General features: G+C 43.2%; 2 protein-coding genes across 8 annotated transcripts in view; one reads left to right on the top strand and one right to left on the bottom strand.

The window, feature by feature from the left end:
* LIMCH1 (LIM and calponin homology domains 1) overlaps positions 1-24,923 on the top strand; it is a 339,903-nt gene that overhangs the window by 71,651 nt on the left and 243,329 nt on the right. The gene's annotated exons all lie outside the window — the stretch shown is intronic.
* Positions 15,950-17,233, bottom strand: LOC123935412 (leucine zipper transcription factor-like protein 1). Its single transcript, XM_045996196.1, has one exon. It carries the CDS (start codon positions 17,134-17,136, stop codon positions 16,240-16,242), a length of 897 nt encoding a protein of 298 aa, XP_045852152.1. The 5' UTR covers positions 17,137-17,233; the 3' UTR covers positions 15,950-16,239.

The raw sequence follows: 24,923 nt of genomic DNA, 5'->3' as shown, positions 1-24,923 counted from the left end.
ATGAAAAATGATTGTGTAATTCATTTCCTGTTCGTCTCTGCAAAATTCAGAGGAAGGTCTCAAAGCCTTGGGACACACTACCTCCTCCAGCTTGGGAGAAGGAGCAGACATTCTGGCTCTGCAGACACGCATTGAAATCTCCATCTTCGGTCTCTTGCTACCTGTAGAACCTTGGTCTAGTTGCATAATCTCTTTATGTCTCAGTTTCCTTCTCAGTAAAATAAGGAAGGTAAGAACTGTTTCAGAGGGTGGGTGTGAGAGTTGAGTGTTTGGTTTCTAGAAAATGCCAACAATGTCTGACATGTAACAAGCACCCAGTAAGCAGTCCCTACAGCACAGTGCTTACTGGTTTTCTAAGGATTTCATTGCATTTTATCTCATGGGAATAAATCATGGTGATGGAAGGCATATAGCTGAATTGGTTTCCCATTTAGTTGCCAAAAAAAAAAAAAAAAGAAAAAGAAGACTCGGAATTTCTTGGAGTCACAGTCACAGTTGACTTAGCAAAGATCTTATTTAATTATGATGTGTATCTCTTTTCTCCTCTGTTTCCATTTTTCCTTACTCATCATCTCATTAGTTTCCATGGAGACCGAGTCCCACTAACTACCTTTCTTCACTTACAAATCTTCTCATGCTCTTTGGGTTTTGAGAGATTACTTTAGTGAGCAGAGATTCACAGCTAAACGGGGTGGGTGCCAATACTATAGAAAACAAAAACTTTCATCATTTTATTTTTTTAAAAGGTTTTATTTATTTATTTGACAGAGATCACAAGTAGGCAGAGAGGCAAGCAGAGAGAGAGGAGGAAGCAGGCTCTCCGCGGAGCAGAGAGCCCGATGCAGGGCTCGATCCCAGAACCCTGGGATCATGACCTGAGCCAAAGGCAGAGACTTTAACCCACTGAGCCATCCAGGTGCCCCAAAAACTTTCATCATTTTAATAATAAGAGCTAACATTATTTGCATTATTTTTTCCACGTGAAACCCAGAGCTAAAATTCTGTCAAAGCTGTGAGGTCACTGTGAGTACTATTTGCATATTACGGATAGAGAAATTTAGGCTGGGAAGTTAAGTAGTTGGCCCTAGGCAACATACTTAGTAAATGCTAAAAGCGCTGTTTTGGAATTTGAATCCAGGACTGCTTGACTTCCAAATAGCTTCTTTCTCCCCACTAAGCTCTGTTGTATGGACAAGCTGGAGTTCAAAATAGGGAGCTGATACTCCTGGCTGGTGCATGCTATGGGAACTCTGTTTGAATAGATTAATCATGGCAACTAAAAATAACGGGGTGTGTTTGTGCCTTTTTGTACAGTCTACATTTTCTTGTCTGGACGACTATAAAACACAGGCATGGTGCTGTTCTGGATTCCTGACAGAGAGTTTTGAGACTTGGAAGCCTGTCCTTTGTGTAACCACATATGGACTTTGAGATTTTGAGTCCATGTGGCCCGTCCTCATGGACCATGATGAAAGCGCTCGTAATAAGAAGAAAGTAAAGATGGAAACCAGAAACACAAGTAGGCCCTGACTTCCGGTCTGAATGCCTCCCTCATTTTTTTCAACTCCCTCCCCCTTGCCTTTTCTAAACAGATTGGCCTAATAAGTAGATCTAGGGGTCCTCTGTCCTTGTTTGGAATAGTATCATTTGAGCATGGCTTTGCTTTTCAAATGGCAATGTTAAGGACTAGGTGACAGCTAATGGAGATTTTATATATATATATATATATATATATATATATATATATATATACACACATATAATATATGATTTATTTTATTTATATATATTTATATATGATTTATTTTATTTATATGTTTATATTTATATATGATTTATTTTACTTATATATATTCATATATATATGATTTATTTTTTTTTTAAGGCAGTGGAAGCTGGTGCATGATTTTCCAATCTAGTTTCACGGTCCTTTTGATCAACCACAAATAAAACGGAACAGGACACATCTCTCAAAGGGTTAATGCCCTGGAATTTCACACTTAACAATTGGCATTATGTCCTCTGCATTCTTGAGGAATTTTCTCACTGATGTCAAAAGACTTTGGGTTTGTTATGCAAGACAGAGGTCCAGTGACTTTGCATATCACATTCTCTTAAAAGGGAGCAAAATCCTTGCATGCTAATTGGGGGAGAAAAAAAGTAGTGTAAGTGGTTCTTTGGCTACAGCTGAATTAAATGAGGGAGTGCATTTATTAGGAAAATAAAGCACGACAAAACTCTTGCAAATGAGTGGGCATTCTCTTGAAAAGTCTGCTTACCACATTTGTGTCATTTTGTGTCTCTCTTACTACTGTGTCCCTCCGATCACATTTTTAAGGAAACACTTCAATATATTTATATAGTTTGTTTTTTGGGTTTTTTTTTTTTTGTTTGTTTGTTTGTTTCTGAGTGCTTTAGTTACCTATTACTGGGTAAGAAACCACTCCAAACTCAGTGGCTTAAAATAACTGTTTATTATTTCTCCAGATTCTCTGAGTTGACTAGCTCAGCTAGACAGTTCTGTCACATGTAGTGTTGGCTGGTCGTCATCTTCAGCTGCTGTCAAGCCTGGGCTGGAAGGTCCAGTCTTCTCCCATATGTCTGTAACTTCAGTACTTCTCTTCCTGGTATCTCTGCTTGGCTAGTTGGAGCTCTCTCATAGCATCGTGTTCTTGAGGTAGTGGTACTTCTTGTGAGAGAGAGAAGGCAGAAGCTGCTGGTCTATATAAGATGAGGCACGCAAGTCTCAGAACATGACTTGCACCATAGCCTTTTGGTCAGAGGAAGTTACGGAGTCAAGCCCAGATTCAAGGGCAGGGAGTTGGAGGAGTAGGTCCCACTTCTTCATGGATAGAGAGGCATGTGCCTAAAAGGAAGGAAGGAATTGACGACCTAAAGTAGACAGGTCATGGGGAGTACTGAGGGCAAAGGGCCTGGTGGCTGATGGGAATGCCAAAGGCAGAGGCAAATTTGGTCCCACTTCCTTTCTAGGATTCTAATTGGAGTGGCTTTATGCCAAGTTGGAAGAAGTACCCAGCAACATCAGAGGACAAAATGATGAGGTCAGGGGCACCTGGGTGGCTCAGTCGGTTGGGCAGCTGCCTCTGGCTCAGGTCATGGTCCCAGGGTCCTAGGATGGAGCCCTGCATTGGGCTTCCTGCTCAGTGGGGAATCCGCTTCTCCCTCTTCCTCTGTTCTTTCTCTCTCTCTCAAATAAATAAATAAAATATTTTTTTAAAAATGAGGAGGTCAGATGGAAGGAGGTCTCAGATGCTCTCACAGTTCTCTTTCATCTCATGTGTGGTGATGGAAGAAGCCAGGAGTTCTTGAATTCAGGAAAGGACTCCAAAGATAGCTGACTTCAGAAGCGATGGGCCTAGGCTAGGAACTGGGGGAAGCGTGAGACCCTGAGCTGGTGCTAGCTCCCGAGGTGGCATCCCAAGGCCATGACTGCCTGCTTGGATGTCAGCAACAGATGCCCGTGGAATAGCCAGGGTTGGAGATCTAGTCAGATGCCCAGGGTTGGAGATCTAGCCAGATGCCTGGGGACGGAGATCTAGCCAGATGCCTGGGGACGGAGATCTAGCCAGATGCCTGGGGACGGAGATCTAGCCAGTTACATTCCCACAGTCCCCAGGCCATGCAGCAGCACAGACTAGCCCCTTTCGCAGCAGAGGGCAGCCAGACTCCAGAGGACATAATTCGATTTGCCTTCTCCACTTCCCAGGGCACCATCCGGAAAGGAGACTTAGCCCCCCTCCTCATCTAGTTACTCTTTTTAGAGATAAGCAGGGGGAGGGTGAGAAATCTAGCCACTGGTCATGATGGCTAAAGTGACTGAACTTTAAATAACTATTTAATTTATTGCACTGAACTAAATATTTGCCAGATCTGTCTACAATTAGGTCCTTCTTCCTTCTGATACTCTGAATAGTGCTCCCCTGGCCCCGAATACATTCCTGCCCGAATCCTCAGAGCTTCTGAATACATTATCTTCTGGGGTAAAAAAGAGACTTTGTAGATGTGACTAAGTTAAGGATCTTGAGTTGGGGAGATTTTCCTACATTATCTGAGGAGGTCCGCTGTAATCACAAGGTTTCCTTGTGATACCCATTGAAGACAGAGAGAGGAAGGAGCGAGCCATGAGCTAAGGAATGTGGGTGGTCCCTGTTAGCTAGGAAAGACAAGAAAGGCTCCTGGGAAGCCTGGAGAAGGTGTGTAGCCCTACCAACACCTTGGTATCAGACTTCCGAAACTGTTAGAGTAACATTTGTGCTGTTGTAAACCACTCAGCTTAGTGTGACAGCTGGTTCCAGCAGCAGTAGGCAAGGAATCCCCCCGCCCCACCAGCTCCAGCTAAAGTCTCTTTAGAAACACTGAAACTACAACTTCTTTCTTCCCCTGGGTGCAGAATAAAGGCCTCCCCATTCCTTCTCCTGGTAAGATACCAGTTATGTCTGTTTGATAATTAAGAACATTGAGGGGTTGGGAGTGAAACTCAGTGACTTTGTCTAGACTGAACGGTTAGCGATGGATCCGGGATTAGAACTCACGGGGCCACAGGGGAAGTGCTCTGGGAGCATCCTACAAGAGCACGGTCTTGTGTCCAGGTATGTCAAGTAAAATGTATCAAGTAGAAGTCTCTACAACGGGTAAGCTTTCAGGATCTCAAAAATCCAATCTTAAAAGTCTTACGTTGTAGAACTTACAGACATGAGGCTTCATAAATAACACGGAAACAAGTGCCACTCCATGGCTCAGTGACCCACCCGTCCTTTAGACATAACAAGTCACACCATATTTGCTCTACTTTTAATGCTGGAGGCAGTCTTCTAGTCACTTACAGGTTTTTTTTGTTTGTTTGTTTTTTTTTTTTTTGGTTTTTTTAACAAAGTTCAGTTCAAATTTCTCTCGGTGGGAGAGTTCCTAGAGCCACACACACAAAAATCTCTTCAAACCTTATTTTTCTATTCAGACAACAACAGCAGCAGCTACATTCTGACTTCTAAGTGAGGATGCCAGGAGCCCTTGTTCCATCTTCAGGGGTGACACGGAGGGTGGTGGTTTGTCCTAGGGACCCAGACACAGGGTTGTTCCCTCTGCACTTCTCCATCTGAACGTGGGCACACCTCAGGGCCCTTCCCCTGGAGCGTTCCAGATTGAGGAAAGGTGGGCCGTTGGCCCCACTCGGACTGGGATTGCAGGCTTCCCCAGGGTCTGCTCATGAGTCCGGGTCCCTCAGAATTAATATCCATATGTCGAGGACAGCTTGCATTGAGAATAATCTTCGTGACCCAGTTAACCTTCTGGGGGATCTTTTCCCTAACATTGGCATTGTGCTGTCTGCAGCACAAGTTCCAACAAAACAGCTTTTCCGAGCTGTCGTTGGGACCGTAGAGGCAGCATGGAAGCAACTGAAAACGAGTGCCAGAACAGTCTGTCTGAGAGATGCTGGCAGAACTGGAAATGGAACGCAGGCGGTTTAATGTTGCTGTGCGTTCGCTTTGGTCACACCCAAGGAACTGTAATGTGTATTTCGGTGCTCTGCCTGGGAGCATGGGAAACTCAGGACTGGTCAGTGTGCAGGCGTATATTGGAAATGTGGCACATGCGTGTGCGTGCATACACACACACACACACACACACACACACATCCACTAAGGACAAGCAGAATAGAGCGGAAAATTAGGGTAAAAATACATGGTTTCTGGCTGGTCTTCCACGCTTCCTATCTGAAAGGTGGATTCTTTAATCTGAAAATGAAAGCCATCCCAGAGTCCCCCAGGCAACATGTCAGAAACTGTCATGGGGCTTGGATCCCTTTAGTTAAGCCCTTTATTAGATCTGAACCCGAGCCCGATGCAAAACTCTTAAGGAGGATTTCCAGAAGGGCTACTGGAGCTCTGTGCATGCTTTAGAAGAAAAGTCAATCTGTTTCTCGCTTTAAAAAATTAAAAAACCCTCCAAAAAACAAAACAACCCCCCCCCCACAGAACCTAGTTTGTGTCCATGAAAAATATCTTTGCATGTCTAGACAGTAGTGGCGATCAGTTGCCTTTCCTAAGGAAGGGGTACAGAAAAACCATTATTCTCCACAGAAACCTTGTAAGGTCCCACATGACCCAAGTGACCTCTCGCTTAGCTAGTGTAACAGGAGCCAGAAGTGTGCAAGGAGTCTGGGCTTGAGGGCTGTTGTTGTAAATCGGGCCTGACATTAGGGGGCTTTCCTGTTTGGGGTTGGTGCTCTCCCCAAGGACTCCTGTTGATTGTCCCGCAGATGAAGGGTGAAAAAAAATTTCAGACTCAGTGTGACTTGTGTCAATCCCCTCCATATTGTTAGGTTTCCACCTCGATGGCATTTATAACAAAGAGAAAGGAAACTCTCTAATGTCATTAACTTGAGTAAGGGAAGGAAGACTTGAAGCATGATTTTACAGGCCAGAATTGCATGGGAGGATCAAAAGGGAATGTTTATTTGCTGCCTGCTTTTGCCAGATATCGTGCTCGAGGTGTTACAGATGGGCTTTTACAATAACGAGAAAAGATTTTGGTCGTCCTTTGCAGAGTGCCCGGAATGACTTCTGCATGAGAGTTAGAAGTCATCTGTGCGTTTCCCTCTGTTTTCCACATAAATTGAATTTTTTCCTCTTGTTCTCCTAGACATCTTCTCCCATGTTCATGGCTGTAAGTCATTAAGGCTGTCCCAGAAAGTTGTTTTTAGGTCTTCAGCTGTTGTTGGATGGAGTTGAGAAATTTTTGCTTTCACAGTGGCCCAGAGCGAATTGTCACATGTGGTGCTGTCTAAACCCCACGGCGACCACAGGGTTTATCATGGCCACATCCAGTCCATTGTGTGTGGGACGTGTTGCCAAAACCCTTTCTACCTGGGATCTGAGACGGTGCCGGGCGCTCCCGCCGTCCTGTTGCAGGTTAGCTCTTGGCCAGAATAGCTCTCTGTTCACACAGCTGCGGAACACACCACATCCAAAGCATAGTCAAGCGTGTGGTTGACCCTTCGGTTGGACACATACTGAAATCGTTGCCGGTTTCGTGAGACGGAGAGAAAGCAGTTCATTTAACACAGACGCAGCCTCCTGCGTCCAGATCTGATCATATAGGAGGATAGAGGTTCAGAGGGGCTAAGTATTTGGCTCAAGTCCCATGATCAGGGGAGTGGTTGAGTGGACTCATTCCTTGGTCTGTCTGACTGCAAAACCTAGGGTTTTTTTGTTTGTTTGTTTTTTAATCGTAGGGCTTCTCCAGCATGTATGGTGAAGGACTCCTATTTCATTGTTTTTCAAATTTCGAATCTTCTGTAAACACTGTACGTGTTGTATTACACATGGTGATACGGACTGTACAGGGTTAGCTCGCAACTCTTCTGCCGTGCCACTCCCCCAGGCAGCTGGCCCACGCCTAAGCATTTACACCTGCTCAGCAAGCTGAGTCCGGTGATCGTGCCCTTGGGCGTAGGGCAGTGTCAAGTTCGCTGCGAAAGTTTCTAAAGGTGTATTCTCAATTCCCGGTAATTTACGATGTCATGGACTGGTAATGATCGAGATCACAGATCACACTTCGAGGAGCCCTACTTTAGTGTAAGGAGAGTGAGGCGAGCATATGTCACGGGAAAGCCAGACTCTGGCTGCAGAGAAACTTTGGGAAGAAATCTGGATATTTGGGTGATGGACTGGTCAGCCGGCAAAAGGTCTGGTTCTTTCTTCTCACTATGACAAGCCTGGTCCCAATCAGTTATATGCAGGGCATTGCTCTCAAGTCAGGAACCAACCCATCCCTGCCACCCAGATTCCTCTGCAGGAGAAACAAGGAGGAATTTCTAACACCTACAACCAAATTTTTGTGGCAGCAGTGGAAGGTGGTGGGGGGTTGTTGGGAGGAGAGATTTAAAAAGGGGAGGGTAACAAAGCATTCATCCTTGCGGTAGTTTCTCCCAAATTCTCCCTTGCTAATTCACGTGGCAGTCTGTTCAGCTTGTGTGTTGAGTCTCTCCTATGCACTAGGCACTTTTAGTAGATACTGTATGATTAAGGAAGTGTTCCTGTTCTCGTCCTTTATTGCCGCTGGAGGAAGGGAAGAAGTAAAGGACACTTAAAAATATCGTGAAATAAACAGTAGTATTTTGTTATTAGTTGGTTCTCTATAAGTAACCATTTTCCTTTACAGGTGATTAAACCTAGTATTTTTCTAATAATTTTAGTTTTTCAAGTAGTAATTTTGTTTTTTCAGGGTGTTAACCAGGAAACTAGCATCTAATTAGAACAATGTTTCTATGGGAAAAATCACATCTTGCTGAAATATTTTTGACTTTAGCACTTTCCTCAGGAATAAAACCTGTCAGACAGGAGTGTGAAAACTGCCTGTACTTAGCAGAATAATTTGTTATGTGAGCCAGTGCTGGTTAAATGGTGCAGTATGGGACCATGTGGGGTTTTTTGGCCCAAGACATCATGAACAATCTTCTAGAATTTTAGGGTCCGCAAAATAAAGAAAAAATACCCCTGTCTATGTTAGGTAATATGGGCAGGCCTAATTCTATAGTGACTAAGCGTTTAAAAAAAAAAAAAAAAAAAGACGGTCTCAAAAACCTTTAACAATGAGGCTGAATATGAAGTGGCAGAATAATAAATTTGGTCATAAGTCTTTGACTCTTATTGTTCATAGATCCTTTTCTTGCAGACTTCACGTCTGTTTCACAGTTTGGATGCGTGTTTAACTTGGTGCTGGTGGATAGGTATTAACTGACTTCAGTTCCTCTTCTCACCACGTCTTTGTCTTAGAAAGTCAAGGATGACATGGATTGCTAGGGATTCTCTACTAAGCTGATCTTTTGAATTGAAATCAATTTACAGGGAGAAAATATGGAAATGCATTTTAAATTATTTTAGACATCAATGAAAAATGACATTTGCCTCTTTTTTTTTTTTAGTTAGGATTTTCATTTATTTATTAGAGAGAGACAGCATGCACACAAGCAGTGGAGAGGGAGAAGCAAGCTCCCTGCTGAGCAGGGAGCCTGATGCGGGGCTCAATCCCAGGACCCTGGGATCATGACCTGAGCCAAAGGCAGACACTTAACTGACTGAGCCCCCCAGATGCCCCTTGTCTCTCTTTTTAAATAAAAATTGAGAATTGAGCAGCTTCTTTGTAAATAAAATCTATTCATAATATCTTAAGTAAATATCTAATTTTTTAAAAAAGATTTTATTTATTTATTTGACAGACAGAGATCACAAGTAGGCAGAGGCAGGCAGAGAGAGAGAGGGGGAAGCAGGCTCCCCACCGAGCAGAGAGCCCAGTGCGGGGCTCAATCCCAGGACCCTGAGATCATGGCCTGAGCCGAAGACAGAGGCCTTAACACACTGAGCCATCCAGACGCGCGCCCCTTAAGATCTAATTATTTTTTTTAAATGCTTGTATTTATTTTAGATTCCTTGGTTCAGTCCTCTTTCTAGCTCTCTCTGTTTTTGAGTTTCTATAGAGAAAGACAAAAACTTAAGGTGTGCTGTCTCTCAAATATGTGATTTTTTTTTTCTCTCTTTGGTAAAGGCATTATTGTGCCTTGGTTTTAATATGAAGGAAAATGAATATGGGGGTGGAATTTGTATTAAATATTTGGAATTTTTCTTCCTCTTCAGCCCAACATCTAAAATATGCATGGGATTTGGAAAACAAATTAGAAACAAGATCTCTCACAGATACTAAAAAAATGCATTTCTAAATGGTGACAAGTTTTGATTGCTGTGTAGTGCTGTTTCGTTTAGGAATTTTGGTTGCTAAATTGTATATAATAATCTCTATTTTTTCTTTTCTTTGAGTTTTATTTTGACTTCCTAAGGAATGAAAGACCTCTTACTAAAAAAATTAATACCCGGGGCATCTGGGTGGCTCAGTGGGTTAAGCCTCTGCTTTTGGCTTGAGTCATGATCTCAGGGTCCTAGAATCAGGCCCCGCATTGGGCTCTCTGTTAGGCGGGGAGCCTGCTTCCCCCTCTCTCTCTGCCTGCCTCTCTGCCTACTTGTGATCTCTCTGTCAAATAAATAAATAAAATCTTTAAAAAAAAATTAATACTAATTATCCATTTTGCTAAGATAAACTCCTTTGCTAGAATAAACTAATAATAGTATAAGCTAAAAATATATTAATTTTACAGTCTTTTTTGTGTGGGACCTGTGGTAAGGAAATATAAACAGAATCTGAAATAGTTTCGCTTCTTTGTCTCTCTCCATCCCTGAACTCTTGGGTTAGTGGGAACATAGAGACCGTACATGAACCAAGAGATAGGATTCCTTCTCCAGGCATTAATTTTATTTATTTATCTTTAAATTAAAAAAATTATTTATTTGAGAGAGAGGACGAGGAGAGGCCGAGGGAGAGGGAGAGAGTATCTTAAGGAGAATCCGTGCTGAGTGCAGATCCCATCCTGGGGCTCCGTCTCCCGGCCCTGAGGTCACCACCTGACCTGAAACCAAGAGTTGGACACTTAACCAATTGCACCACCCAGGCATTCAATTTTGAAAGCATGTGCCTTCAGCTTAGGTTATGATCCCGGGGTCCTGGGATGGAGTCCTGAGACAGACAGGCTCCCTGCTCAGGGGGGAGCCTGTTTCTCCCTCTCCCTCTGCCACTCTCCCTGCTCATGCTCTCTCTCTCTCAAAGAAACAAATACAATCTTTAAAAACATAAAGACAGACCACCAGAAACACATTTTGCAGAAGGCCCCTGCTTGGCTATTTAGGGTCAGTGTTTATTTTTTCTCACTGTTTTATCCATGCTTGGCTGATTCCGTGGCACATACGTAGCTCTCAGTACTTCTTTGTGGAGCGAATGAGTGAAGGAAGAAATCGGGTGTGTAACTGACCAGTTAACGACTGACTGATTTAAGTCATAGTTTAGAACTGCATTTGTGTGGGTCACCATTTATGGGGTGAAGTCACCTGTATTATTTTCCAAACAAACTGTCTCTGTATTCATGTCCTCTGTACGCCCGTGTGGATGAGGAAAGAGACTCTCTACCACCCAGAAGTCTAAATATAGCTTCTCACAAAAGCGCTCGTGTTACAGTGATGCAAATGGGAAAGAATAACAGAGTTTTCATCGTTGCAGTGTAGCACATGTCTGCTTTCCCTCCTCACCCCATTTTATCACAGGTAGTTACATTATTAAGCATCGGTAGTTTAACCAAGATAAATAATATTTGCTAGAAAACTATGGTTTTTCATTTGAAGAAAGGAATTGCTAAGTAAATGAAAGAGAAAAATACCAACGTGTCGTGTTTGGGGATTCCTTCTTTTTGTGTAACCGGTTAGCAATTCAGGAAGTGACTTCAATTTTGCCTGCCAGTGTTTGATGCTAGATTTTTATCAGAGGAAGGGTCATATCGTTTTTCTGTGTGTTTAGAGATTTGTTTAAATGGAAACATTAGTAAGCGACAGTCTCAGTTTTGGGTAATGAGTTCCCTCATGAAAGCTCTGTGTCTCGCGTTCCAATGTAAAAAGAAAAAAGTCATATTGGATGTCTTTTTCTTTCTGCTCTGGAGAGTGAATCAAACACAACCAACATAGTGAGTTCAGACCACCTGTGAGACTCCAAATTGCTCTTCCTGAACCTATGTTGAATTTAAAAACAACATTTGATTATAGTATTTAAAGCAAATCAAGGAATATTCAGATGAACCAGTGGGTAAACACATTTAATAGTATGGACCATGCTTTTATTGCAAATGGATTATTATCCAGCAAAACCATTCTTCTTTCATGTTGTAAAGCTTTCCAGATTTCAGGAAGCCAAGGCAGCTGTATTTTTCCAAACCTTCGTATGTGATCCAAAAGCACCATACCCTAGGAGAAATGAAGATCTGTTAGTACACAGTATTTGTAAGCAATAGCTAAACTCTTGTGAGATCATCAGAAATCCACCTGGTGAAGGAAAGCCCTCATGTCAGATAAAGTGGGATGTCCTCAGTTAACCAAGGGAGCAGTTCGGATAAGAGGGACCCACTTATGGGGTGCTCCTGGGCCTCTCATTCTAGCACAGGGATGTGAGGAGATTTGCCTGGCCTCAGGGGTTGAGACCCATTAATACAAGCGACTCAGCAATTTACTCCTTTATTACTTGCTTTGTCTTGAAGGATGTGCCCACATCAAACTCACTGACTCAAGGAAATGCAAGCTGCCTGGGCCTAACAGTGATTGATAGAAAAGCCTGTTAGAGGGAAAAAAACCCTGTAATCAGAGGCAGGACAGATGTTTCTATCTGGATTTCAATTGTCAGTGGGTCAGAAGGGAGTTGAAATGCGTGCAGAGGACTTAGAGACTGAAGACCTCGTCCGGTTTGTAGGAGTTTGAGTAATTCCCAAAACTTAGATGCTCATTTAGTTTAAGTCCTAGCAGATTTTCTTTGTACATGGTTTTCTTTTTGATACTCCTAAATAGCCTCTTGGTGATTTTTCAGTCGTATTTTAAATATATGTCTCTCTGTTGTTCAGGGCCTAGCATTGGTTGGTTTTTGTAGTATCATGAAGAAATGATAAGTAAGGATGACATACAATTATAGCATTTTAGGGGAAGTCAATAGTAATACAGAAGCTTGATCTTAGAAATAAGTCACTGGTCCTGGGACTGTCTGGTTGGTGTCCAGCCAGCTCAAACGTGGGCTCATGGTGGCTCTTCATTGCCCAACACAATGACGTCTTTGCCTGGCAATCTCTACCTCTCATTAAGGAGTCAACATATCCCAGCAGCCCTTCCCTTCCCCAATAACCCTGGGAACAAAGGAGCTAACACAACCGTTAACACTCGCCAAGTACAACAACATGAGGTTCCATCTGCCCGAAGGAGGGGCATCCCTAGAAACCTTAGTGCCTCTGAGCCGGCCGTCAGAGCGATGGGATTTGTAGTGTTGCTCAACATTGGGGATTTGAGTATCTCTTTGGATAATCTTCCCTTCCCTAGTGGGTTAGGCATAAGGTTCTCATAAAAGAAATCTTGAGGACTTTATTTTGCTTCAGTCTGCCCATCCACAGTCTCTGATGGGATAACCAGACCACCAGACTGAGGTTAACATGTTGGATGACTTATTGGTGATGTTGCCAACTTCTTCTGGCTTGGATGGTCTTGCTCAATAACCACTGTGTGCTTTTGTACATACAGACTAAAGGGCTCTTCACCGTTTTTCCACTCTTTATTAACTTGTAGGAAGCATATTTGGCTCTCAAGCCTCTGACTAATGATCAGTGGGTTGACCACGAAAGTTATGTTTGTCCCACCCCGCGTTTGCCAACACTAGTTCAGGTTGGAAATGATGGCTCTCTTCTGAAATGAGAGCCCCTGTAAGGTAGAAGCCCTGTGAAGCCAGAAGGATTGGAGACATTTGTGGAATTTTTGTCCTTAAATATTTTGGCAGTAAAAATTGTAATGGAAGCATTCTTAATATTTTCAAGAAAAACAATAGAAGTGAATTGTTATAATTAGTTGCTCCAATTAGGTATTCAAGGAAAACATGAAAGTTATGTGAGGTTTTCCTTATCTGTTTGTCCGCCAACTTGTATCTTTCCACAATACTTTTCTTTTTCTGTTATTCTTTTCTTTTTTAGAGAGAGAGAAGGGAGCATGCACAAGTGGGGGGGAGGGGCAGGGGGGAGAGGGGGGAGCGAGAATCTTAAGCAGGCTCCACACTGAGCACAGCACTTGATGTGAGACTCGATTTCGCGACCCCAGGATCATGACCTGAGCCGAAATCCAGAGTTGGACATTTGACCCACCGAGCCATGCAGGTGACCCATCCACAAAAGTGGTATTTATTTAGCCTAAAAATGGAAATTAATTTTGCTCCAATGACCTGAGGTTATGCTTCTATGCATTCTGGACACAGGGTAGCTCCTGACCTTTATATCTTGCTTTATTGTCTGTTGGTCTTGGCAGTACCTTTCTCCTCTGGGATGCATTCCCAGCATGGTTCAGGGAAACAAAGGGAAACTTGGGGGGACTTTGGTGCTTTGTGGCTGAGATAAATATATATCAACTTAGAGTGGGGTTTATTTCCCTCCATGAATGAATTCCTAGAGAATTACAATTGTGGAAAGAACAAAACGTTCAAATATAAAGAGAATGAAGTTTCCCTAAAGGATTATGGTTTGAAGCCTCAGTACGTTGAGTGATTGCTCTAAAATAGGTCTTTCTTGTTAAAGGGTTTGAGGGTTTCTGCCAGTCCATTTTCCAAACAGAAGATTAGGGGAACAATTCCCAACTGCAGGTATAATCGGAATGTCGTAGGGAAAAAGTCTTCATTCTGCCAGGTTGCTTATCTGAAGCACAGGTGAGACATGTAAGATTGGGGCGGAGGGGGCGTGGGGGAGGGGCTGCAGTAGGGCATAGAGGATTTAGGCCAGCATTTCCTATTCCTGTTGCACTTTTGAAACCTCTGAGCTATTTTTTTTTTTTTAAGATCTTATTTATTTATTTGACAGAGAGGGAGAGACAGCGAGAGAGGGAACACAAGGATGGGCAGTGGGAGAGAGAGGAGCAGGCTTCTTGTTGAGCAGGGAGCCCTATGCAGGACTTGATCCCAGGACCCTGGGATCATGACCTGAGCTGAAGGCAGATGCTTAACGACTGAGCCACCCAAATACCCCTGAAACCTCTGAGTCTTTTCATGCCCTCTACACCTGTATGTTAAAACAGATGAAAGACTAGATCCCTAATCAATATGAAAGGGAAGATTATCCTCAAGGTGTCACAAATACAGACAATTAATGGAACCATAACTTTTAGAAGTCAGTATACGGAGAACAGCATGGGAATTGCTAGAATGACTTGAGTTTTGAATGCTGATTGCTTTATTTTCATACGAGCTAATGAGTTAATGTGCCACACATCCTCTAACCTTTCTGGAATGGTGAACAAATGGAGAGATGTGCTGAGTAAGTATTGCAAGACAGCATGAGCCCTTAGGCAATTAGCTGGAATTTAAAGGAATAAACCATGCGTTTATGATTAAACTAGTGAAAGCCTGTATATAAATCCAATTGGTAACACTTTATATAATGACAATGGATAAAGTCCCTAATGTTTCCCTTGATCTTTCAAAGTTTCTTTAAAAATGGAAAAGTGGCTTCAGAAATTGAATTAGGAAGAGAAGAGGAGGAACGGCTTCAGGGTATGCATGTGTGTGTTTCTTAGTTACAGATTCTAATGTGAATCAGTGTAATGGAAACATCAGAAAGAAATTCAAAGGTTACATTAATTCACTGCATTTCAAGAAGACCAAGTGTCGTGAGAAAAAGGGCCTTTGGTCAAGTTGGGTGAATGCTGATTTCTCCTTTCACAGGATCACCCCTCGTGTCTCTGTCTGGAAATAAGATGATTCGCAGGCGGCAAAATGCTGTTTTTATTATTGCAGTGATGTCAATCCAAACTCGATGACTCTGATTCATGGAATCTTCAAGAAAAACCAAATATTCTTTTTTAATAAAGTAATGGAGTTGGGATTTGCACATCTGCTCTTCAAAATCTGTTTTTTATAATATGGAACATGTGTTAATCACTATCTCTTTTATTAACCAGAGGGAAAATTCTTATTGAGTGGATTAATTCTAGATCCTGAAAATGTGGGAAAATGGAGGACAGCGTGTTGAGACGAAGGCCTGTTTGTCTCCCCTCTTAACGGTAGAGCCGTGATTTGCTCACTGCTCGTTGGGACCCTTGCAAAGATAATCGTATCAGGGGACTGGTCGTGACTAGCATTTAAAAAATTTTTTTTTACAGATTTATTTATTTATTTATTTATTTTGATTTTGAAAAATCAGGTTTATTTGTAGTAACTCTCTTTAATAACTCTGTATTTTTGCTCTGGGGAACATACAAGAATAGACAACGCTGCTCTAACATTTATTGAAACGGGTGCTTTTTATACTAATGCAAACGGCTAAGACTCTTCTTCCTACCCTACCATCTCTTCTTGACTAATAAAGAATTCTCACTGCATCGGAACGAAGACTCAGGAGCGCTCAGAGGGCTCTGGGAGGACCGGCCAGAGTCGGTCAGTAGGTTCCCCTCTTCTCAATTAGGGAAGTGGAACAGGAAGTCTCGTTCTACATATCAGAAGCCAAGTCTATATATTAGAAAAATAAAGAGAGGCGATATAACAAACTGCTTCAAAATACATGCCTGAACGGCGAACTGGCTTGTACTTTCACGTGCTTCCAGGAGAAATCTTCTTTGGGTTTTAGTCTTCAGGTTCGTACTTGGCCAGTCTTCGCCTCAGGTCTTTGATTTGGTCATTCTTCTTGGTGAGAATCTCTTTCATGTTTTGGTAAGCTGCTGTTTGTTGGAATTTCTTCTCTAATTCCTTTTCAGCCATGCTCAGCTGCTCCTGAACCCTGAGTAGGTCGTGCTTGGCGGTCACGAGATTCTCCTCCAGGGACTTCTGGTTTTCTGTCTTGTCGTTAAGTGTCTTCTGAAACTCACTCTTCAAAGCAGCTACTGTGTTCTCCAAGTCATTCAAGTCTTGGGCTTTTATAAAATCCTTTTGATTTCCCTGGTCGAGATGTAAATCCTGCAGTGCTCTTTCTAGCTTTGACTTCTCATCTAACGCATGGGTTGCCTGCATTTCAATGGTCTTCAGCCTTGACTTCAATTTCTCATTCTCTTCTTGAAGTCTGAAAATTTCCTTGTTCAGGAGTTCCGTGCTTCCGCCCTCATTAAGTGGAGCGAGTTTGGGCTTCATGGTCTCTATGATGGGCTTTTTACTGGAAGATGTAAATTCTGCTTTTTCAAATTCTGCAACTTGTTCCAATAATTCTCTGTTTTCAAGTTCAGAGATGTCGGTCTGTAGCTTGAGGTACCACTTCTCAGCCTGGGAGAAGAGCTGCCGCAGGAGCAGGCCGTTGGTGTGGGCTGTGTTGATGAGCTCAGACTGCCTCGCTGTAGACACAGCCTGCAGCCCGCTCAGGACCTCGGAGACCTCATCTGCGGTGAAGGTCTCCTCCACCAGCCTGCTCTCCTTGAGGTCTTGGAAGCAGGAATCTACAGTTTTGAATCTCAGGCCTCTTTTTGAACGAGCAAAACGCATGTAATTGATAACTTCATTTTGATGGTGCTCGTTTAGGCCCAACTCTGCCATGGCGGTGGCGAGAGTCGCAGCCCAGAGGAGCCGGAGAGGCAAGGCGGAGCCCCGCCAAGCCCCTGGTCGCCGCCGGTGGTTGGGCCACAGAAGATGCGGAGGGAGGGCAACTTGTTTAGAAGCCTCCGATTTATTTATTTATTTTAGAGCGAGAGCAAGAGCGAGAGAGAGAAAGCGAAAGGGTGTGTGAGTGGGGGAAGGGTCAAAAGGAGAGGGAGAGAAGCAGACTCCCACTGAGCATGGAGTCCCACAGAGGGCTCGATTCCATGACCCTAAACCAAAATCAAAAGTCAGATGCTTAACCGACTGAGCCACCCAGGCATGTGAGGTTGTGACTAGCATTAAAAAAGAATGAAATGGAATAAAAATATCAGGGTACATTGAAGAGAGCTAAAGGCAAGCAATGTTCAGTGATATCTGTGTGTGTACACACACAGGTATATGCGATTAGGATGTGAGACAGGTTTTTTTTCCTATATTCTAGAGCTTTGGCTTTGGGGGTCTGCTTTAGGCTCGGGCAGACAAGAAAATCCCACTACAGACGAGAGCCAAATCTGGTTCAGGGAGCTGGAAGACAACTACGGTGTTGGGAGTCCTTGGTTCTGAATGTTATAGTCTACCAGTAGGTTCAGCTGCCTGCCCTTCCCCAGTCTGTTCCCTCCAGGTCCCCAGATGCAGAGGTCCTGTCATTTCTTGTAGTGCTCCCAGCTGTTTGCTGGTTCCTCCTTGGAACTGCATGACCCAGGAACTGGATGCCATGTTTGGAAGGTATAAGGAAGCACAATGCATTTATTCATTCATTTTTTTAAAAAAAGATTTTATTTATTTATTTGACAGACAGAGATCACAAGTAGGCGGGGGGGGGGGTGGGGGGGTGGGGGGGAAGCAGGCTCCTCGCTGAGTAGAGAGCCCAAAGCGGGGCTCGATCCCAGGCCTCTGGGATTATGACCCGAGCCGAAGGCAGGCTTTAACCCACTGAGCCACCCAGGTGCCCCAATTTTTTCAGTCCTTTTGATAACAGCTTTATCAGCAACTAATTTATACAAACCATACAAGTCACCCCCTTAAAGTATGCAAATTCCTTCTTTTTTTTTTTTTTTTGGTATTTTCATAGGGTTGTGCAAGCTTCATCACAATCAGTCCTAGAGTATTTTCACCACCTCGAAAGGGAAACTCCATGACCTTTACCCATCTTGCTTCCCCAGTACTTCTTTTCTTGGGTTGATGGGGCTCCCTCTGTGGAACCCTCGAGGGAAAATGATTCATTTCCACATCTAGGCCGACACTGTGGTTTTCTCTGGATCACTTACCTCTTCAGCATAAAGTCTTTGAGTGCGTACTCCCAACTTACTTACATAGATACACATTTATGAGTTACATATGTCACTCTGCTAACCTCTTACTAAATTATCAATCACCCCTAATGAATTAAGCCTGAAGTGGGAAGGCTGAGTTTTGCCCAAACACCCCTCTATGTGCCGCCAGCCCAATTCGATGCCCTCAGTTTAGGAGGTCCTGCCCAGTTTGATCAGGGCTCAGCTGAGCTCTCAGCTTCTTTTTTGTCCTCCAAGGCTCCAGCCTCCTTTTCCCAAACTTCAGGCAGCTTTCCTAGATGCCTGAACATAAACATAAAGAACATAAAGAACATGCTGGGGTTTACCTCCTCTGCTAGTTTTCTTAAATGCCCTGAGTACAGTTAGATGTCCCTGCCACTCCCTTCCCTTAACAGCCCATACCTATTTTCTTATTGCCTATAATACTTCATAAGTTTGTGTGGATCTGTGCCAGACTTCAGAGATTGGACTTTGTAGGTGGCTTACATTGTATTTATTTATTTATTTTTTACTGTTATAAACAATGTCATAAAGAAGAACTTCCTTTGTACATGAATCTCTGTACTTTTCCACTTGGCTCCTCTCTCTCTCTCGCTTTCTTTTTAAGCTTCTTATTTACTTATTAGAGAGAGAGAGCACAAGCTGGCAGAGAGGCAGAGAAACAGACTCACTGCTGAGCAGGCAGCCCAGTGTGGGGCTCAATCCCAAGACCCCGGGATCATGACCTGAGCCGAAGGGCAGACACTCAGCCGACTGAGCCACTCAGGCGCCCCTCCGCTTGGCTTCTTAGAATGGATTCTTCAAATGCTGATGCCATTTTTTGTCACAGTTATAATTTTTTTTTTCCAGAAAAATGAGCTGGGATCAGATTGTAGCATTACTTGAATATCAGACTGAAGTGATTCTAAGCATTAAGGCTTGTTTATTGGAATATTGCTCTGTATCAGTTTGCTAGGGCAGCTGTAACGAAGTATGGTAAAATCGAGTGGCTTTATTAACCACAAAAATTTTTGTTTCACAGTTCTGGAGGCAAGAAGTCCAAAGTGTGGGTGTTGGCTTGGCTGGTTCCGTTTTGAGGGCTTTGAGGGGAAGATCTGTCCCAGGCCCCCTTCTGTGCTGTGTTCATGGCATTCCCCTGTATGTGTGCCCACATCCAAATTTTCCCCTTTTATAGGGACACCAGTCGTATTGGACCAGGGACCCACACTACTTCAGTATGACCTCATCTTAACTGATTACATCTGTCATGACTTTATTTGGAAATAAAGGTTCTGAGGCTCTAGGGGTTAAGGCTTCAACATAGGAATTTTTTGGTGCGGGACACAATTCAACCCTTACACACTGATTGATACAAAGTTGAATTTATATTTTATTTAGGGAGATTTCATCTATTTATAATACTGAATTTTTCTTTATTCTTTTTTAAAGATTTTTTTTCATTTATTGATTTGACAGAGAGAGAGATCACAAGTAGGCAGAGAGGCAGACAGAGAGAGAGGGGAGGAAGCAGGCTCCCTGCGGAGCAGAGAGCCCCATGTGGGGCTCGATCCCAGGACCCTGGGATCATGACCTGAGCGGAAGGCAGAGGCTGAAACCCACTGAGCCACCCAGGCGCCCCGATACTGAATTTTTCTCATCAGTAATAAGATAATGCAGTTGACCCTTGAACAAAAGAGTTAGAACTGTGTAGGTCCACTTGGACGTGGATTTCTTTTTTGCAATACAGCTGACCAACTGTTTAAATTATTGGTAAGGCTTCTGCTCAACATTAGGCCATTAGCAGCTAAGTTTTGGGGGCGTCAGAAGCTACTCACAGATTTTCGACTGTGCAGGGGTTGGTGCCCCCAAACTCTGTATTGTTCCAGGGTCAACTGTATTTCTCTTTTGAAGACCTGTTTATAACTATCCATTAAATTTATAGATTTATTAGATTTGAGGCCCCTAGAAGATGGCAGTACTTGAGAAATAACATCAGAATAATAGAAATGTGGGTAAAGTGTTTGGGATGTATGAGCATGGAGAGGGGTGCCTGGCCTTTCGTTGGCATTCCGTAAATTCCTGCAGAATAGATTTGCTGAATAACTAGTGAGAGTAAAATAGTAAGGCAGGAAATTTAATTTTGGCATGTAACAGTTGTCGGAGATGTTGCTGGATGATCTGGGGGTACTTACATATTTAAATGAATCTGAAATTGTCCTTTATCAGGACAGACTGAGTTCTTCATTTGATATTTCAATATGTGTGTATAGCTTATCATAGAAGTATATGAGTTGAAATACTATTATGAGAAGTTTGCACAAATATGCTCGTTACTACTAAGGTCTCCTTTTCTCTTCGGAATTACAGGTAATTGAAAATGATTTATATTATGTGGAAAAAGAGTGACCCGTGGGGCGCCTGGGTGGCTCAGTATGTTAAAGCCTCTGCCTTGTGCTCAGGTCTTGATCTCAGGGTCCTGGGATCAAGCCCTGGGGTTGGGCTCTCTGCTCAGTGGGGAGCCTGCTCCCCCCACTCCCCCACCTGCCTCTCTGCCGACTTGTGATCTCTTTCTCTGTCTGTCAAATAAGTAATAAAATCTTTAAAAAACAACAAAAAAAGGAGTGACTCAGTCACAAGTGTCTGCCTTCCGCTTGGGTCATGATCCCGGGGTCCTGGGATCAAGCCCCACCCTCCCTCTTCTCCTCCTCCTTCTGCCTGCTGCTTCTCCCACTTGTGCTCTCTGTCTCTCAAATAAATAAATAAAATCTTCATATGGAAAAAGTAAGATGCCCCTCAAAAGTGTAATTATTTTAAGACATTTATGTTCCTGGTCCAAAGAAAACTTGAGTCCCCTACCTGCTCTCCCCTATTTCATTTCCAGCTCCTGGGGCTTTCCCCTCCTCCTGAAACCCCCACCCCCAATCTTTGCTGGCTGAGTGTGAGCTCAGGGAGATGTGAGGACTGGCCTGTTGTGTCAACACTCAACATTTCATATTTCATCTCAAGTCCTATAGATGAAAGCAGAAATATTTTAAGTTTTGAAAGCATGGAAATTTTTTACATTTCACAGATCTGCAGTTCCTGGTTTCAGAGAGTTCCTTTGATGTTTGCTACTTGATTATAGGGCTCAGTTTAAACTCCTACCTTTGAGGGATAGCGTGGCACATTCCATGATTGCATTGTTCCCTTTTCTTTCTTCTTTTTACTCTGCGTGAAAATTCATCCCTTGAGCTGAACGCCTACCTGCCCCATCCTTTTACCTTTGGGGAAGGCTCTGCTGGTGTAAGTCTTGTTCAGCTTCCACTTTGCTTCCTCCTAAGCCCTAGGACAGGCTTTCTGGATGCACGCTTTGCTTCTTAGAAGCAGACAACTCAGCCCTAGCAGGACTTTCTCTAGGCTCAAGCTCTAGTCCCCAGAGCCTGACTGCCCCCCCTCCCACCCTTGCCACTGTCCCATTACAGAAAGAACTGGGGGGAAAAATGCAAAGCCTGCTTTTGCTACTGGGCAACCATTGCCTGCCACTTATTAGCTCATTTTGAAGTTATTTCCTAGTTGTGAAGGTTAATTTGCATAACATTATGAAATAGTGGGGCTAAATGCTGCCAACTGTTCGGATCTCATTAGAAGGGTTCGTCTCCCATCCTTTGTTACAGCTCTTTGGTGCGTGGATTTCTGCACTGCAAATATGTGGCGTACTTCCCCTGTCGGTGGAGCCCTGTCTCTGGACGTACAAGTCCCTCTGTGTGAGGGGGTGCGTCCGCTTGTTGCGCACTCTCAGTGTGAATGTATCTTTTCGTGGGCCTGTGATTGGCTGCAAATCTCAAGTAGGCCTATGATTGGCTGCAAATCTCAAGTAGGCCTGTGATTGGCTGCAAATCTCAAGTAGGGTGATGCTTTCAAAAGTGTGGACTTAAGAACCCATGAGGTTGCTCACTTTGGGCCTCCGTGAAAGCAGAGATTTTTGACAGCTCCTAACAACATTCGCCTTACAGACCCCTCTTAGGGACTACTTTCATTGCTGCCATCAGTACGGATGAAGATGTCTCCAAGATCGTGGGAAGACACAGGATTGTGTGCAAGCCAGGAAGGGAGCACGCAGATGGCTTCTAATGACATGCTTAGGAATTTGGGGCCAAAATATTCTTTTGGACGGTCACTGAAGCAAAAATCCTGAAGTCTGTAAGCTCGTGTGATTCCTGAATCCCACTTACAACTGCCTCACGAAGTAGATTTCTCACCCCGCTATCAGTACGTTCAGGGTCTGGAAAGTCAGTGTTTTTTGAGGAGATCCTGTCCCATCTTTGGCCATCTCTTCCTTAGCTCTATTGAACTGCCTTGCTAAGATCTGTCATTGTCAGCTTATTACAGAGTTTTCCAACCATTTCAATTCCCTGGGTGGTATGCAAACGTTTGCATGTGTTCCTGTGCAACCAGAAGAGACCATAGAAAGAAATGATGTGCCCAAGCAAAGCCACGGGAGGCAGACATCCAAATAATGCTCAGAGGAGATATTCTTTTGTTGACTCACTCAGCAGATTTTGAGGACTAATGACTTGGCGGGGCACAGTGCTATGTTATAAAGGCTGAGAGATAACCAGTGTTGTCCTGGCTTCAAGAGCTTCTAGTCTATCCAGGGAAGAAAGTACATGTATGTGAAGCGGACTCTATACCCTTCCCCAGTTCCATTCTCTTTCCACGCTTAGAGGCAACCACTAATCTGATTTTGGTTTTTATCATCTCTATGCGTGTTTTTATATTTGTACGAAATACATGTGTACCCCAAAACACTGTATAATATTATTTTGCATGTTTATAGAAATAGTAAGACTCTGATCGTGTCATTCTGTCACTTACTTTGTCTTTGAAATTTATCCATGTAATTCTAATTTATAATTTTTGCTACTCAGTTTTACTGCGTGAAGATAACATGGCTTATTCGTGCCATTTGTAAACTCTTAAGGTGTTTCAGCTTTTCACTGTAGCAAACCCTAACTGATTGCACTGTTTTGTGTGTGCCCACGTGCAAGAGTTGCATAGGTATATTTGTATAACCGTTGAGTCATATGATCTGCGTGTCTTCAGTCTTTCTTTGTTTTGATCAGTTAATTTATCCTCAAAGCAGTTAGGCCACCTGACTCTCCACCAGGAGTGTATTTGAGTTTCAGTTCCCTGCATCCTCACTAACACTGGGTTTTGTTGTATTTTTTGATACTCGCCTTGATGATGTTCTTAGAGCTCCCTGAACATCTGTCTTCTCATCACACTTGATTAATGTCCTTGCCAAAGTGTAGACTCTAAGAGGCAGGGACACTACCTGCGTATTCAGCATTTCACCTCCGGGAGTTACCCAAATCTAGCTCCTTCATCCTTCTTCTGGATGGCAAGGCCGATTTCAGATGTTGTTTCTTCCACAAAGCCTTCGCTGATCACTCAACATCAGATGGCTCTTGGTTATTCAGGGACAAACATGAAACACATTTTTTGAACCATTTTGCACAATTCACCATAGCCTGCCATGTCTTATATCTAAATGCATACTTCTCTGTCGCCCCATGGGTTAACTAGTTCTGAAGGGTAAGAGGAGCCTTATTTATCCTTGCAGGACCTGTGCCTTGGATGTTTTGGGTGCTTGGTAAATATTTATGCAAATACTTCAGAGCCTGGTATGTTCTAGACAATCATTCACACCCTTGTTATTTCATGATATTCAGTGGACTTGCCAACGAAAGATAGGCACCTGTAGGCTGATGCTCTAGAAGGACTTCAGAAACAAGAGGACTTTTCACCCCGCACCTGCCCCATGCTGGCATTACCAGTCTGGTCATCTGTCAGTAGGATAGGGAGACAATGGTATCTCTGTGCTTTAACTTACTTTGAACATTAGTGAAGATGGACATCTTATAAATATTAGCTAGCATATATGTATATGTATATATATATGCTTTATATGCAATATATATTTTTTTCTTTTAGTAACACTTCTGTTCATATTTTTTGTTCTTTTTTTCTTTTAGGCTGATTGATTATTTGTATGACCTTTATCTACATTAAGAATTTTAATACTCTCACATGTTGCCAATTTATGAATTAAATAAAGCTTGTTTCTTAGAGTGAATTGCCTGCCTCAGTGCTTCTACTCATACTGTTTCTCTGGAAAGAATATTCCTCCCCTTTACACCCTTCTCTTTCTTCTCTACCCTTCTCTCCTTGTCCCGCCCCCCTAACACTCTTAACCTGGCCAACTCCTACCCATCCTTCATGGCTTAATTTCAGTTACCACTGCTTAGGACAGGGCTCCAGTTCTGCCCTCTCACCTCGTGTAAGTCAACCCTTCCCCCCATCATTCTCCTCCCTCTCCCCATCATTCTCCTCCATTACCGCCTTCATGCTCCCTCCTGGGGCCCCAACCCTTTGCAGTTGTAGGCCTGTTTAATGTTTTTACCCACCACGAAAGTGTAAACCCCTTCAAGAGCT

The sequence above is a fragment of the Meles meles genome, chromosome 2 (assembly GCF_922984935.1).
Source record: "Meles meles chromosome 2, mMelMel3.1 paternal haplotype, whole genome shotgun sequence".
In the NCBI taxonomy this organism is placed as follows: Eukaryota; Metazoa; Chordata; class Mammalia; order Carnivora; family Mustelidae; genus Meles; species Meles meles.
The sequence above is the reverse complement of the archived record's forward strand: the minus strand, read 5'-3'. Positions and strand labels throughout refer to the sequence as shown.